This window comes from Neopsephotus bourkii, unplaced genomic scaffold (assembly GCF_033783945.1).
Source record: "Neopsephotus bourkii isolate Nb327-2 ecotype Australia unplaced genomic scaffold, CSIRO-AGI_Nbou_v1 NB_379, whole genome shotgun sequence".
Taxonomy (NCBI): domain Eukaryota; kingdom Metazoa; phylum Chordata; class Aves; order Psittaciformes; family Psittacidae; genus Neopsephotus; species Neopsephotus bourkii.
Window position 1 is genome coordinate 1 of NW_026900884.1, and position 17,109 is coordinate 17,109.

A 17,109-nucleotide genomic window follows, 5' to 3' on the forward strand; every position below is an offset into this window, starting at 1 on the left:
CTGTCATTCCTACAAAATGTCCAGCCTAACAAGACACTTGCTGTATTGGGAAGAAATTCCCTGAGAGCTAGGTAGACTTTTTTCTGTGGTCATGATATGCTCCCTCTTAGGAGCAATTCTAGCTGCCCATGTCCCACTGCCATCTTAATTTGAATATTGCTCACCTGAAATACTGATAAAATAGGTTGAGCACCAGAGTTTGAAAGGTCATCCTTGTGTCCATACAGGTTTCAGGGGGCAGGTTGAGGGAGGTCCAGGCCTTTGGCATGTGGGCTTGTCTAAGCAGGTTAAGTACAACGTCAGAAGGAGCAGACTGTAGGGGTGATACAGCTGTTTAAAAAATAGAATTTGTAGGATGACATTTATGTAATGCAACTAGAAACCCCAAGTATAGGAAAAATAAATATATTGGTGTGTGGGTTGGCAACCCTCTTGTAGGTTGTTCAGCTTGTGAAACTTGGTGTTCCTAGGATCAAAAGAAGGGTTAGATTATAAAGTGACTTTTTGGTACCCTAGCTGGGAACTGGTCTAAGTAGTGACTCTGAACAGAGGATAGTCTCGGGAGGCCTATAGGAAAGTGCCAGTAAAGGTTTAATAAATTACTGGTGGCTTTGTTCTTTATTTTCTGGGTAGGTCTTTGTTCTGGATGCATCTGTTCTTCCTCAAGTTCAGTCATTTGGCCAGAAATCAGCAAAAGAATCATCACTGCTTGACACTTTTTAGTGCCAGTCCCAAGGAAAAGAACTACTATGCTATGGGATAGGAGCTTAGAAGATGTGATTGAAGATGATGATGAGGAACAGCACATGTCAAGAGAAGAAGCATTGCAGCAACATGAAGCAAATCAAGTTGGTATGGGAAAAGAAGACTATATGGTATGTGCTAAGGCTTCTTTAAGAATTAGTGTAGAATGGAGTCTTGAAGCAAAGCGGTGTTCTCATTTTCCCACCTCATGGTTTTTTGGTGGGTTGTTTTTTTTTTTTCTGATCACCATTCTACTTGAATATCTGAATCTACTTCAGATCACCATTCTACTTGAATATCTGAATCTACTTCAGATCTAAAAGTGGGATTGATCTAAAAGTGGGATTACTCATGACTTAGTGCCTACTGTGGGAAAACTGTACAGACTGAGAAGTAAGAGTTGCAGATTTCTATTTCTCTCCTTTTGGTAACCCATGCAATAACCATGCACAGCAAGTAGTATTACCTGTTTTCTAGCAATAGAGAAGACTGTTCCTTTGTGTTCTATGTTCAGGAAAAATCTGAAAACTGTTCTGTAAGGAACAGCAATTTTGGTCAATTCTAGGGAAGACAAGGGTGAGGGAACAGGGGACTTGAGGGTTTTGTGGAGTTTTCATTATTATTGCCCCCAAATGAGGATCTGGAAAACAAGAACCAAATCCTATGGCGCTTAAGCCTGTGTTTTTAAGACAGCTTCCAGAATTCTTGTAATAAGCCTGTTGTTTGCTGATGCCTACTCTGTGTGAACTTATAAATTGCTGAGTAAATTGCTGATAGTTCAATCTACTGATGAATCCTCCTGTTGCATGAATGAGCTAGTAAAAGAACTGTAAGAACTTTCGCCAGTTAAGTGTTGTAATGGTTGAGGAAAGGGGAAAAATGTCACTTGTGGGAAACTTTCTTTATTGAAAACTTATGGTAATTCTAGACACTGCTGAATCTCATAGAAGACTTGAAGGATAAACTTATTGCTGAAAAGAATAACAAGCTACTGATGGAAATAAAAATTCGTGAAGAAGTCACAGAAGAATTTACACGTTTTTTTTGCTAAACGGGAAAGAGATTTCAAGTAAGAGAGCTTTAAGCAGTTTTGAAGTTACTGATTTAAAAAAAGAAAAAAAAAGTAAAATTCACTTGTTCCTTAAACCTGTCTCTCAGCCAGAAGAAACCCTCCACCCTCTTCTGATAGATTTACCACATCTGTTAATACATCAGTTTTCTATTTGGACAATGAGTTCAGGAAAAATGTCTAATCTGTAAGTGGTGTTTGTTCCCTTAGAATTTTCCGTACAAGAAAGGCTTTTTTTCATAGGATTTGTATTAAAAAGAGGGACACTTGCATATTCTTTAGTTACTGCAGTCTTGGGGATACTCCAGACAGATATTTTGACTTGAGAAGCTTACTAAAAAAGTTTAAGCGCTATCCATAATCTTTGAATATATTAGTCCGCCCTCATTATTTGGGGGTGTGTGGCATGGGAAATATACTTGTATTTTGGTGTAGCAGCACTGTTTTGTGTATCATTCTATTGTGCTAAAATAAACAACTTTGTTTATAAGCAGCTGTACTAATAACTTCTTAGCATCTCGTACTGGCTAGCTTTTATCTGACTATATTTTTCCTACTGTACAGAGAGTGCCTTTCTCAGGAACGAGAACGACTTGAAGAGAATACTGAAAGACGTCTGGAAATCTTCAAGGAACTTGTAAATGGTTATATTGAAAACACAGATGAAGGATATAAAGACAGGCCTGGCAGTGAGCAAGCTGAACCTCTGGTACTTTTACCTTTGTACACCCCCTAACCCGTGCCCCAACATCTCCTTTACTAACTATCCATTATGGCCATTATGTTTTGGGGATTAGAAGAGTGGTTTCGAAGATTATGTGCTGTGTAACTGTATTCTCAGCAAGATGTATTTATCCAATTTAATAGCAGTTGTTGAGCCTTGGGTGGGTGTGCATTTAGGCATCTTTGGGGTTTTCTGCATTCTCTGTTCTCTTGCTGTATTTAGTCAATGTTCTCCTCAGGTAAAAAAAATACCTGCTCTTACACTAAGTTTGGAGGGGATGTTTTTGTGGTGATGTGAAAGGGAATGTGATGGGTCATTAGATGTTTTAAAAAAAGAAAAATAGCTATGACTTGATACTGGAGAGTTGTGTGTAAAGGTAGACAAAAACTGGCAATCAAAACGTCTGAAAACCAAAGATGGTTTTGAAGTGAGAATTAGCTGTACTTATATGTTTGAATTCATAATGGTCTTCCCATTTTTCTGTAGAAATAATGACTACTGGGTAATTATTTGCCATTTCTAATTGGGTATAAATTATCTTTCAGGATGAAAACCATAGCGTTGGGCCTGGTACCTACACTGATCTTGAGGGCGTTGTTGCTTCCCTGCAGGATGATGTTGCGGATATCAAAAAGCAAGCAGAAGAAGCACACAAGTACATTGGGAACCTAGAGGACCAACAGAAAGTTATAGGTTGGCTTGAAAAAGAACTGGGAAAAACTACCACTGAGCTAACTAAGACCAAAGAAGAGCTGGGAATGAAAAGCAAGGAACTAATTCAAAGCTGAAGGAGAGCTGGCAAAGAAAAGCAAGGGTGAGCTGGGTGTAACCATGTGAAAGGCAAAACCAAGAAAGGACTGACTACTGACTATGCTCCATCCCTGGCGGTGTTCAAGGCCAGGTTGGACGGAGCCTTGGGTGACACGGTTTAATGTGAGGTCTCCCTGCCCATGGCAGGGGGCTTGGAACTAGATGATCCTAAGGTCCTTTCCAACCCTAACTATTCTATGATTCTAAGTAGAGCAAATGATCTAATTAAGCAGGATTTTGGAACCAAATCGTATGTATCAATGTGGTAACCAATTGTTTTATATATGTTCAGGTTGAACAATTTCACAGGTCTTGGTTATTCCATTTTTAAGACTACTTAATTTTATCAATTGCAGGCTTCTGAATCATGGGGTAAAACATAAAATTGAATCTTGATTTCATGATATTGTAGTCCCAGCACTTTACATTTTGCTGATGCAGTGTTTTCAGGTACCCTGTGGAACGATCATAGAGGAAAAAGTAACAATACCTTTTAATATAATTTCACCAGAAGTCTCTTGTCATGATCTGTTTTATGTGGGTTGCAAGGCTCAATTCTGTTTAAAAAAAAACAAACCAATTAAGCAACTTCTGAAATGTCTTGAGTATATGTCAACATGGAATTAAATCAATCTATTCAAAAGCTACTGAGTTACCAGAAGACTTGGAAAAAATAGACTAATAAGTAAACTACATATTGACTGCTTATTTGATACAGTCTTTTCTTGTTGCAGACATTCAAACACAGATGATAAAATTAGCTGAGTCATCTGAGCAGCTTAAAGAAGCAGCTGAGGTAACTTTCTCAAGGAAAAACTTGTGCAAAATGATGTGGTTTAATACAGTATTCCAATAGCTTAAAATTCCATTATGACTGATATTGCTTCCAAGTAGTTGAATGATTTAACACTGACTGAATTACTGTTCTTTCATTTCCAAGAAAATGAATACACAGAATAAAAGGATTCAAGAACTAATGGACATTGTGGAGCAAAAAGATGATGCTATTATGAGACTACAAGATTCGATATCCCTTTTAGAAGAAACCATAAAAGACTATGTAAGTCTTGGGTGTCTCAATTTTCCTTATACAAAGATCTAAATCTATCTTAATATTGGCTTAACTATTTCAGAAAATTGAATTTTTCTGTAAGGAATTGATGCTTGCTTGAATGGTAGCAGGTGAGTTGGCATTGAAAGGAAAGTTACAGCGAAATGTGTGCGGGGGTGGGGGGTGTGGAGAAATGGAACTTTCAGAAGCAGTGATCTGGAGTTACTGGGCAACTGGAGATGAGACTTTGAAAAGGCACTCTAAGGAAAAGGGGGTGGGGGTGGGGAAACTAAACTCAAAGTGGGAGGACTTAAACAGTAGGAATAGAGGGATTATGTCACTGTCCTTACTTTTGCCTGACTGGAAGAGGAAGAAAAGGAGGTTTTGTTGCAGTAGAAAGTCAAATTTTATTTAAGTCAAAAAGTTAATAATGTGAGAAGGGTAGCGATTGCATAAATTAGTAAGAAAAATCAGTGTTTCTCCCACCACCACCTCCAGCATGCACACACCCTTTTAAAGGGAGGGCATATGAATATATTGAACAGAGTTTTACCTGGGAGTGGTTGGCCAGGGTATCTCTGCTTTTGATTGTGTTTTGAAACACAACAAAACATCAAAATCTGCATTTAGGGTTGGTTTGTTTTTTGGTTTTGGTTTGTTTTTTTTTGAGCAGGATGTCCAGTAACCTGAAGTAGTTCTGAGAACCCTTCAAATTAAACTTAGCCGGGGCTCTGACCTATTTCTCTCTTCCACTATAAACTTAAGGCTTTGATATACTTAATCTTCTGCTCCCTTTATTGTCCCACAGCAACTTAGCTATTCAAAAGTGTGAATGTTCTGAGTGTAAGAGTTTTGATGACTCTAATCTGTCCAGTGTTTCTGGAGAGTGTGTGGTGCAAAACTTAAAATGACCACAAACCTCAGCCTGAATAGATTTCCATTTTTTTTTTTTTCATGGAAGTACTTTAAGATGAATAATTGGTCCTTGGCAACCAGCATGGCTTGTTACTTCTGTCATCTTGAAAGTGAAACTTCATTCTTAATCAAACATGCAGTCTAACTGGGCTTTTAAGTTACTTCCAACTACCAAGTATGACAAGGAAGTGATGAACTTACAGAGCTGACTATTTGCTGTTTGTACAAATCAGGAATTCAACTCTTTTGACACTGGACACTGCTTTAGACGGGAAGCAAACTCCTCTTACATGCAAGTCTTGCATTTTGTAGTTTACTAGTTTCTTGTTATGTTTCTGTACTTCAGACAAGCGCAATGCTTTGCACTGTATCTGAAAGCCACCTGCTTTTGATTTAAGTAACTGATCTATAACTGATTTGTTCCTCTCACAACCCCTAAACATATTAGATAATTTTGTAAAAATACTTGGTTATAAAAGATTAATAAGCTTTTTAAGTGCTCACTTTTTAAAACTTAAAAGTAATTGATCTTATTTTAACACAGGACAACACTGTAACTAGCCTTAAAAGAATGGCAGAAAAGAACTCTAACCAGGTGATTGAAAGCAGTCAGTTCAAGGATTGTGAAGATACTGTATTGGGAGTGGGAAGAAAACGCTGCTTTGAAAATAGGCCTACTGTGGAAGAAGAGCCACCTACAAAGAAAGGTACAATTTCTACCATCACTCAAGAGGGGGCCTCCCAAAAAAACTTGATTAATATTCCAGAGCAGAAACTAAAAGCTGTGAAGCGTAAACATTGCGTTACGAAGAGAAAACCTACTATGTTAAACTGTAAATGGAAGTAACTTGTGTAAATTTCATCTGTCTTGAAGCAGATCCTATACTGTGCACTCCTAAATGTTTAAAATAAAAGTTAGTTTTTAGACTTTTCCTCATCTTTTTATGGACTTGCACACTCAGCTGTAGTTCTTAAAAAATTTCTTAACAGCTGGTTTTGTACAAAACTTGCTGTTGATGGACTTCTGGGAAAGTAGCAGCTCCCACTCAAGCTGTTTTAAAATATTCTAAGCAATCATCAAAGGGGTCTGTCAATGACTGTTTTCAGTCATACAGCATGTACTGTTAAACTTTGCTTCGTTCTGAATGCATGCTGTGAGCACACCAGCTTTTGTCACTGTGACAGTGCTGGCAAAGTAGAGAAACTTTCCATTTGAATGGAAGTAAAATTATTTCAAGTCCACAGATAGCATATTTTGTGCAGCTCACGTTTGCACTTTAATCTTTTCGCTTTCCTTCCTTCATCTGTGAGCTTACCAGTTCTCTTAGAATGAGGTGAATAAACTAGCTACAGTGGAAGACCTTCAAGGGTAAGTGTGAAACTTAAAAGGACACTGCACTTAAATTATCTATTTCATTAAGGTCTATTAATCAGTGAGATTTGAGCTATGGGACAGATCTTGTACAAATGGTATATGTAAGAGCTGCCTGCATCTAAGTGACTTGATGAGAGAGCTGGCCTTCAGTTTCCCAGAATTATGGAAAAGTACATACAAAAGCAGAATGAAGTGTCTTCCCTTTGTGTCCCTTACTTTCTTGCCTTCCTCCTGCAGAATAGATGCAAGCAAGAAAATGTTCTAGGTGAGAATAGGATAGAAAAATAGAAATAAAATTTAAAAAAATGGGAAGCAGAAAACATTTATGTCCATAAAGAGGAGACAAAACATGCTAAAAGGAGACTTGTTAAATTCACATACTCAGAGAAAACTGGGGATACAGATAGTGAGTAAACTGAATGTTGGACTGTCATGTATCACACCCTACAGTGAAAGAACAAGGGAACACTAGATCAAGTAGAAGATCGGTTTAACTTTATGGAAAAAAGAATTTCATGCAGTGGGTAATGATCTTCTAGTATTTCCTGCCCTAGAAGTTAGGAGAGGCAGATGATTCTCAGATTCCAGGAATGATTAGACAAGCTAGCAGCCAATAGGTCCACACACAGATACTGAAATGGTTAAGCAGAGTTAAACTGTCCTATGTTCTTCCAACACTCCCAATTGTTCTGTATCAGGGAAGGTCTGTAGGAAGTGGCTGGACCCAACAACAGTAGAAAAAGGTGGTAAAATATTAGGCTATGTCAACTGATGGTGTGTGATGCAGTGGGGTATTTGTCATTTGAAGTCTCATTTTAAGACTTATAAAAGTCACACTTACAGAAAGCTTCTGTCTCTATACCAGATGCATGTCTCATTCAGCTCTATCTTTGATTAGGATGAATATTAGATCATAGCATGGCCATTAGATGGTGCCATCTATATAAGGGTGGGAAATGAAGCTCATCTAGACTTACTGATATACTAGATAGTAGTAGGTTTGTTATCTCATGACTGAAGCTCATCTAAACAAAAATAGAAAAGGGATAGTACTCAAAAAAAAAATTGACCATCAGTGCCAATTAATGTAAGCACTGAGATTTTTTTTTTTTTTCTGTTGGGAAGAGCAGGCTATTCAGTAGTGTTAAATATGTTTCTTTTGTGGGTGTTGAGTATAGAAGGCATCTGGTTTTAAAACTGAGTTGTTTGAAGCTCCAAAATGAAGACTTTTATTAATATATGCTTACATTTAACCATTCTTGTTAAGTGTGCAACAGAACAATTTGTGCAGCTACACTGTGATCATTTTCTGATAGTATTTAGAGATACTAATGACCTAAGACTGAAGTTTTATCTTTTTGAACTTTCTAGATTTGTACTCTTCTTTAAAAATTGCCTTCCATATTTTGGAGTGGAGCTTTTTCTTTTTAGAATCATAGAATCATAGAACAGTTAGGGTTGGAAAGGACCTTAAGATCATCAAGTTCCAACCCACCTGCCATGGGCAGGGACACTTTGCTCTAAACCATATTACCCAAGGCCTCGTCCAACCTAGCCTTGAACACTGCCAGGGATGAAGCATTCACAACCTCCCTGGACAACCTATTCCAGTGCCTCACTACCCTAACAGGAAAGAATTTCCTCCTTATATCCAATCTAAACTTCCCCTGTTTAGGTTTTAACCCATTACCCCTTGTCCTGTCACTACAGTCCCTAATGAAGAGTCCATCCCCAGCATCCCTATAGGCTCCCTTCAGATACTGGAAGGCTGCTATGAGGTCTCCATGCAGCTTTCTCTTCTCCAGGCTGAACAGCCCCAACTTTCTTGGCCGATATTCATATGGGAGGTGCTCCAGCCCCCTGATCATTCTTGTGGCCCTCCTCTGGACTTGTTCCAACAGATCCATGTCTTTTTTACGTTGAGTACACCAGAATTGCACACAATACTCCAAGTGAGGTCTCACGAGAGCAGAATAAAGGGGCAGGATCACCTCCTTCGACCTGCTGGTCACGCTCCTTTTGATGCAGCCCAGGATACGGTTGGCTTTCTGGGCTGCAAGCGCACACTGCCGGCTCATACTCATTTTCTCATCAACCAGCACCCCCAAGTCCTTCTCCGCAGGGCTGCTCTGAATCTCTTCTCTGCCCAGGCTGTAGCTGTGTCTGGGATTGCTTCGACCCAGGTGTAGGACCTTTCACTTGGCATGGTTAAACTTCATGAGGTTGGCACCAGCCCACCTCACAAGCGTGTCAAGGTCCCTCTGGATGGCATTCCTTCTCTCCAGCGTATCAACCAAACCACACAGCTTGGTGTCATCGGCAAACTTGCTGAGGGCACGCTCAATCCCACTGTCCATGTCAGTGACGAAGATGTTAAACAAGACTGGTCCCAACACTGATCGCTGAGGGTCACCACTCAACTGGTCTCCAGCCGGGCACTGAGCCATTGACCACAACTCTTTGTGTGCGGCCATCCAGCCAGTTCTTTATCCACTGAGTGGTGCACCTATCAAATTGATGTCTCTCCAATTTAGAGACAAGGATGTCTTGTGGGACAGTGTCGAATGCTTTGCACAAGTCCAGGTGGATGACATCAACTGCTTTACCACTGTCCCTCAGTTCTGTAGCCCCATCATAGAAGGCCACCAAATTGGTCAGGCAGGATTTCCCCTTAGTGAAGCCATGCTGGCTGTCACCAAGCACCTTGTTGTTTTTCCTGTGCCTTAGCATGCTTTCCAGGAGAATCTGCTCCAAGATTTTGCCAGGCACAGAGGTGAGACTGACTGGTCTGTAATTCCCTGGGTCATCCCTTTTCCCCTTCTTGAAAATGGGGGTTATATTTCCCTTTTTCCAGTCATCGGGAACTTCACCTGACTGCCATGATTTCTCGTATATGATGGCCAGTGGCTTAGCAACTTTATTCGCCAGCTCCTTCAGGAACCGTGAATGGATTTCATCAGGTCCCATGGACTTGTGCACGTTCAGATTTTTAAGATGGTCTCGAGCCAGTTCCTCTCCTACAGTGGGCCCAAGGTCTTCTTTCTCACAGTCCCTGCATCTGCCTTCCAAGACTTGGGTGATGCGGTCAGAGCCTTTGCTAGAGAAGACCGAGGCAAAGAAGTACTTCAGAACCTCAGCCTTCTCCAAATCCTGTGTAGCTAGTTCACCCGAGAGCTTCCTGAGGGATCCTGCGTTCTCCCTAATCTGTTTTTTATTTGCTGTGTACATGTAGAATCCCTTCCTGTTATCCTTAATATCCCTAGCCAAGTTTAATTCTAACTGGGCCTTAGCTTTCCTAACTTTGTCTCTAGCTTCCCAGACAATATCCCTGTACTCTTCCCAGGCTGCCTGTCCTTGCTTCCACTTTCTATAAAGCTCTTTTTTCATTTGAATTTTCCTCAGCAGCTCCTTATCCATTCAAGGAGGTCTCCTGGTCCTCCTGCTGCACTTCCTTCTAGTTGGGATGCAACACTCCTGAGCTTGTAGCGGGTGATCCTTGAAGACCAACCAAGAGTCTTGAGCCCCCCTGCCCTCTAGGGCTATATCCCATGGAACCTTACTAAGCAGGTTCCTGAAGAGGCTGAAGTCTGCTTTTTTGAAGTCCAGGTCAGTGAGCTTGCTGCACGCTCTTCTCACTGTCCTAAGGATTTCAAATTCAACCATCTCATGGTCGCTGCATCCAAGGCTGCCCTGCAGTGCCACATTTCCAGCAAGCCCTTCCCTGTTGGTGAGCACAAGGTCAAGCATGGCACCTCTCCTTGTCGGTTCCTCTATTACTTGCAGAAGGAAGTTGTCTTCCACGCAATCGAGGAACCTCTTGGATTGCTTGTGCCAGGCTGGACCGTCATTCCAACAGATGTCAGGTGGCTGAAGTCACCCGTGAGCGTGAGGCTTTTCCTATCTTCCTATGGAGTGCTTCATCAGCAGATTCCTCTTGGTCAGGTGGTCTATAACATATCCCCACAGTAATGTCTCCCATCGCTGTTTTCCCTTTAACCCTGACCCACAAGCTCTCTGTTATCTGCTCACTTGTCCCCAGACAGAGTTCCATACACTCCAGCCTATCCCTAACATAAAGGGCAACTCCCCCTCCGCGCCTGCCAGGCCTGTCTTTTCTAAAGAGTCTGTAACCTTCCGTTCCAACACTTAAGTCATAGGAGCCATCCCACCATGTTTCTGTGATGCCTATAATGTCATACCCCCGTAGATGAGCACACAAGTCCTTCCTACGTAAAAACCTTCTGGAGTAAATATTGTTTTCTTGCACTAGTATTTTACTTTGCTTGCATGGTTGTGGTTGTCAGTATCATGCATCTAAATAATTTCTAAATCTTATTGTGAATGATCATACTCTACTCACTGTAGGTGTTGGGCTATGATGTGCTTTTTTTTTTTCATCTTGCCACCTTACATCACAAAATGTGTTAAGGTAACTTGGCACCTTTCCCTTTTAGTGTGAACTGTGCAAAACTCATGTCCAATGAAAATATGTAGCATTTGGATAGGTAGAAAATGATTTTCCTACCTAGAATTTTTCATCTTGTAGGATTCAAAACCATGGCTTTACAAGCCAAAGTAAAGCTGCTGTTGTGTCTGACCTAGCAGGAGCACTTGATATATGTCTAACTAGAACAGAAATTTACAGAAAAGCAGGAAGGAAAAATGTCCTGTGGAATTTGATCACTCTAAAAATAATAAAAAAACCCAACAAAGTGAAATCAGAACCTCATTTGAGATGGAGAACACTGTTGCTAATGTTTCAGTATCACTTATTGTTACTAACTCTATAAAACTTGTTGGATCTGTTTGGAGGATGCTTCTGTGCAGTGCCTATTTACTTAATCCTTTCGAAGTAAGGTGACAGCCAAATTCCACCTTGCTGTAGTTAACAGTACTTGCAAGAATCCTCTGTCAGGCTTGATTTTAATGCTAAAGCATAGAATGTATGCTACTAATTGGACACTGCTGGATTCTAAAATGCTTGTGTGAAGCATAGCTGGAGTCAGTTTTGAAGGTGGTGAAATGTGTGTTATTTTAGTTAGAATTTCTCATTACTTGGGGGGGGGAAACTGGCTGAAGCTAATAAAATATTTATGAAAACTTGTGATTGGGGTGGAACATTTCACCTATCTTTCTGGGAGAACTTTACGTGGAACATATTAAGTGCATGTATAAATAGCTATATGTTGTTTAGAAACCAATTGAAAAGAAAGTCCTAACACTAAGCAAAAAAACTCATGCTGGATTTTTAGCTTAACTTTTAAAGTTAAGAGGATAGCAAGTATGAGTGAAACTTCTCAGAAATGTATATGACATAGCTCTTCTAAACATGGTATGAGTGGTTGCTGGTTGTATTAATGACATTGTTGAATGGGCGAAGGTGAAAACTAGATATGACTGTGAATGGTATGTAGCTCACAGATATCAGTACAGATTAGTAAAATTAGAAAGGCCTTTCTACTAGTGGTGCAGAGCAGGAGGCTGGAATAGAGCCATGGAAAAGTATTAATATTTCTCCTGCTGCAAACTTTCTCGAAGCCTAACAGACACCTATTGCATTTTAAATTAATCAGAGGGCTTTAACTACTTCAAGACAAAAAAGTCCAATGATATGGGTAGATGCTGTATTCCTGGCAATGTTCAAAGCCAGGTTGGACAGTCTTGGGTGATAGGATCTAGGGTGAGGTGTCCCTGACCATGGCAGGGGGGTTGGAACTAGATGATCTTAAGATCCTTTCCAACCTTAACCATTCTATAAGGGTGTGGCTTTCAGATGGTGACTGCATTCTGTATGGTAATTGCCATCTGGTATTGCTAGTGACTTGTACTATCTGTTTTAACCAGCCTGACCTCTATGTTGTTTTTCTTGTTTAGGAGATACAAAGGAGAGTTGGGAATATGACACTCCAGAGCGAAAGAGAACTGAATATTTGAAAACAAGTACTTCTGAGAATCTTGCAGAGATACTAGCACTGAGGGAAAGAAATGAAACCTTGGAAGGTCAGCTAGCTGCACTTGAAGAAAAGAATAAAAAAGAGTTTAGTGAGCAGATAACAAGCTTGCATCTCAAGCTTTCTGCTTCTGAAGAAAGGGCTTTTGGCTTAAGTGAAGAACTTAAGCAGTGTCAAGCTGATTATCAGAAGATTGCTTCTGAATTGGACAAACAGAAAATTATAAATAAGGAACAAGAAGGAAAGATTATTCAGCTAAATAACGGAGTAGAAAGTGCAAACCAAAAGTTAGTTGATAAATTGTCCCAAATTAAAGCAATGCTGTCCAAAGTAGATGAGTTGTATAAATGTCACTCACAAGCTGAGTCTTACGCTATGGATATTGATTTTGTTAATCTAAAAGCTTCATTAGACTTTCAAAAAGGCGAACTAGAGAGAGCTCAAGTGAGTTCTGTATGCATGCAGTCTCAAACTGCTTCTACAGAAGATCAGAGATGGGAGGGCTCCTTTCACAGCAGTGTTGAAAGCCTTTGGGAAGAATGCAAAAATATTATAAGGGTTTCTTCACAAAAAAGTCAGCGGATTCAAGAACTACTTCAACAAGTTGAAGACTTAAAGAAAGGACTTGGTGACTCTGAGAACTGTAATTATCAACTGAAATTAAAATTAAATGAAATTGCAAATCAAGATCATCAGTCCCTAAAGGAGAAAGAACTTATGAGTCAGTTAGAAGAGCAAATTCAGAAGAAAACACAGGATTTTGAAAAACAGGCTGCAGAAGATCACAGAGTAATTGCTGAGTTCAAGGAGGAAGTTACCACCTACAAGGAAAAAATAAGAGAGCTTGAATGCCTATTGGAGGCTTTTAAAGCTAAAGATGACAGCATAGAAAAATTAGAAGAAATACTCAAAGAAAAAGAATCTATTATTTTAAATCTAGAGACTAGTACAGTAGCTCTGCAAGAGAAATGTGCCAATTCAGACCTAACCATTAAAGAACTAAATGATAAAGAAGTAAATCTGAAGGAGGAAATTGTGCAGTTGATGAACAGTTTGGAGAATATGAAATGCTGTCTTCAGGAGAAAGAGAAAAATGAGGATGAGCAAATACAATCTATAGAGTTGTAAGTAAATACTGAGAACTTCTAGACCTTTGAGAATAGACTCAGCTACTTTCTGTGAACATCAGTTTATTTTGGCATAACACTTGCATGTTTATCAATTTTTTTAACCAAACTACTTAAAGTCTTAATGCACTACTTGAATTTTACAGTTGCATATTCTGCTGCCTATGTTTTCCTCACCTGTTTGTGTATTCTTCCATAAACATGCATCTAAATAATGTGGAACTGTTGTAGGGGGAAACAGGAGCATGCAAGGAAATAAGGAATTCTTTGGGGATCTCTAATATTGTTATATTGCATACACTTTCTAGAGGAAATAACATAGTTCAATGTTATATCCTGTAACTTGTCTAAAAGCAGGTAATGTTTTCTTTGGAAAGGACTGAATGTTAAAAAGGAAAAGAAGGAAGTTAAAAAAAAAAAGAGCTTAGGGAGTAAACAGCTGGTTTTGTTGATAGCTATTCTAGGTGAACAGAGCCTACTATAAAAAGTTGAAGGAATAACAGGTTTAGAAGGATAGAACTTTCCCCAGCCCCTTCTACTTTTTAGAACTCTAAGAAATAAGAGATTAAATGTATCTGACAGACTATATTTGTTATATGCTAAGGCAATTGCAAGACAAAAATAGCTTCAAGATATTACGTAGCCCTTCTCCTTACTAGGGTTTCTTTTGCACCATATTTGTAGGTACCTGCATATACCCTGATGCACAACTTAACATGAAGGTCCGGGGATCCCCCACCTTGAAAGGTGTTTCTCCTTTTGTGTGGCCTTGTTTTGTATCTTCAGCTATAGAATCTAAAAAACCTTCTGTTAGTTTTAAAGTAAAAATCCAAGGTGTCTTATTGTAAACTTTTAAAAATAAATATAATTTAAAAATTAACTCATCAAACTTCTAAATTATTTTGTAGCCCTTGTAATAGCAGGACTTGTTGCAATGTTATTGTTTTTTCTACTTTCTTATTTTTACATATTTTGATCCTTACAAGGTCTGGTATGTAGGTGTCAAGTTTAAACTTACTTGATATTAACCTTGTTCCTTTTCTTACTTTGTAAGGACACCTAATGATAAAAATGATTGCTCTGGTCTGCTTAAAAATAAATTGCAGTGTTCAGAAGTGAATCTGATCAGTTTATTACTTCAGGATCATATAATAAGCTGAAATACAAAAGTAAATTTGTAAGGCTTGGCATCAATTTGAGAAGTCTAAGATTATTTTTTTTTTTTTAATGAATAAAAACAGCATAGAGCCTGGGTTAATGTGGAAAAGGTGTTTCTCTGAGATATATAATACTAATGTCATTTACATCTCTTAATTTTGAACACAAGGCTACGTAAAGATCTTTCTGAGAGTTCTGCCCTTGTACGGAGTTTGAAAGAAGACTTGCAGAGGAAAAAGGAAGAATATACAGATTTGAAAGAGAAATTTTCTGATGCCAAGAAACAAATTCAGCAAGTACAAGAAGAGGTTGGTAATGTAGGCCAAATGTTTCTTCAAGTTTGTTTGTGGTTGTGTTATTAAAACCTGTTTTCACAAATTTCAAGCTATGAATGCTATGTGATTAATAATAAAGCTGTTTCAAGTGATGCATTTAGCATAACAGTGAATCTTAAATTAAATTGCCATTAAAGTTGTAAGCTAAAGATAATACCAGATGTCAAAACACAGATTAATACAGATACTGAAGGGGGGATGTAAATTTTGTTAATGTATTTGAAAAAGGTTTGTAAAAACTATGGCTAATCTGGTTATGGAGAAGTAAATTATAAACATAATCTTAATGACAACAGTAGCCTTATGTTATTCGTGCTGACTTCAAAGGCTGATGGTTCAGGGGGGAAAACACTGATACCTGGAAGGAGGAGATGGATTATTCAGAAAAAGCAACTTTTAAAAATTTGAGTTACGTTTCCTGTTAAGGTGTGGAGAAGAAAAGAAAGCATGGAATCGCTTTAATGTTAATTGTTAGTATTTGCTTTTCAAGCACAGGATGTCTTAGAACCTCATGGGATGTTACAAGAACTTAAAATTCAAAAGACTGTTGAAGAGTTTGGTTTGAAAATTAAGATTTGAAGTATTAATATCTTCCCCAGCAGCCTATAATTTGAGGACCTATTCCTACTCAACATTCAGTGTATAATCCCTTGTTTGAGAAATAGCAAGGAAATGAATTTGTAGCTTGATTTGGTTATTTCCTGGTAGGTCTTTTTGTTTTGTTTCTTTTGTGTTTTGTTTTTGGTTTTTTTAACCCCCTGCCCCTGAAAATTTAGCTGTTTGCAGATATTTAACTCTTAATTAAAATAATTAGCTATTTAGTAACTTACAAAGGTTGTAAGAGGCTTATACAAAATGCTAGCTTTCCTTGATGTCTTTGTGCATTGTTACAGGTGGGTACAATGCGATCTGAAGAGATATCACTGAGGAGCAAGGTTAATAAACTTCAGGAAATTAAAAACCAGCTTAGTGAAGAATTAGAGATCAAACAGCGCACAATTCTGCAACTTAAAAAGGTTGGGGGTTTGGATTTTTATTTTTTTTACTGCTCTTAGTTGTTTTGTTTTTTTTGATGAATCCTTAAATGGGGCAAGCAGAAGGAGAAAGCTTACAGAAACTGGAGTAAAGATAAGAGTTTGAAATTAATTTTAATAGGTGGATAAAAGATGTTTAAAGACTTCCTCACTGCATGCCACTGTCAAGTTGTTTTTATATAATCTGCCTAATTAATACTCATTTAATACCTGCAGATATTCTTATTAGTGACACATAGATATGTTAGTAGTAAAGTTTTCCTCTAAATTTTTTTGGGTTTTAGTCAACTTGAATGCTCCTTAACACCACATAAAAAATTTATGCTGGACTGTTTTTCTTAAATGTTTTAGGAGCAGTTGAATAATGAGAAGCTGGAAGAAATCTCCAAAGAGTATGAGAAAACATGTAAAGGTCAGAAAAAGATGGTTTTATTACTTCCCCCCCTTTGCTGTGGAATGGCAACAGAATGAGTTGTCATATTGTTAATGAACTTGAGACAGTTTTATATACTTATATTTAAAAAAAAACTAGGAACTTCAGGGCATTAAAATTATACAGTCAAGAACTAAATTTTATTAAGGCATTATTTGCAGGTACATTTGAAAGCAGTCAGTCTGAGATTAAGAAATACGAGCTCAGAGAAAGTATAAATTTGCTGATACCAGTGTCAGGTTATTAAATGTTGGTATTTATTAGTCATTTTAACAAATTGGAATGCTGAAACACTAACTAGCACAGTAACAGTTTCTGCAGGCTTGATAAACATCCAGCAGTTATTAGTTTCCCATATAATACAAGACACAGTCTGATGTTAA

General features: G+C 38.4%; 1 protein-coding gene across 1 annotated transcript in view; it reads left to right on the forward strand.

The window, feature by feature from the left end:
• Positions 1-749: 749 nt before the first annotated feature.
• The window catches only part of KIF20B (kinesin family member 20B), a 28,628-nt gene continuing 12,268 nt past the window's right edge, over positions 750-17,109 (forward strand). Inside the window, 13 exon segments of the mRNA XM_061348938.1 lie at positions 750-875; positions 1,673-1,783; positions 1,785-1,813; positions 2,378-2,522; positions 3,083-3,313; positions 3,315-3,351; positions 4,082-4,143; positions 4,288-4,407; positions 5,858-6,020; positions 12,563-13,763; positions 15,094-15,232; positions 16,153-16,275; positions 16,645-16,705. Of these exon segments, the coding sequence (XP_061204922.1) occupies positions 750-875; positions 1,673-1,783; positions 1,785-1,813; positions 2,378-2,522; positions 3,083-3,313; positions 3,315-3,351; positions 4,082-4,143; positions 4,288-4,407; positions 5,858-6,020; positions 12,563-13,763; positions 15,094-15,232; positions 16,153-16,275; positions 16,645-16,705 (2,548 nt within the window).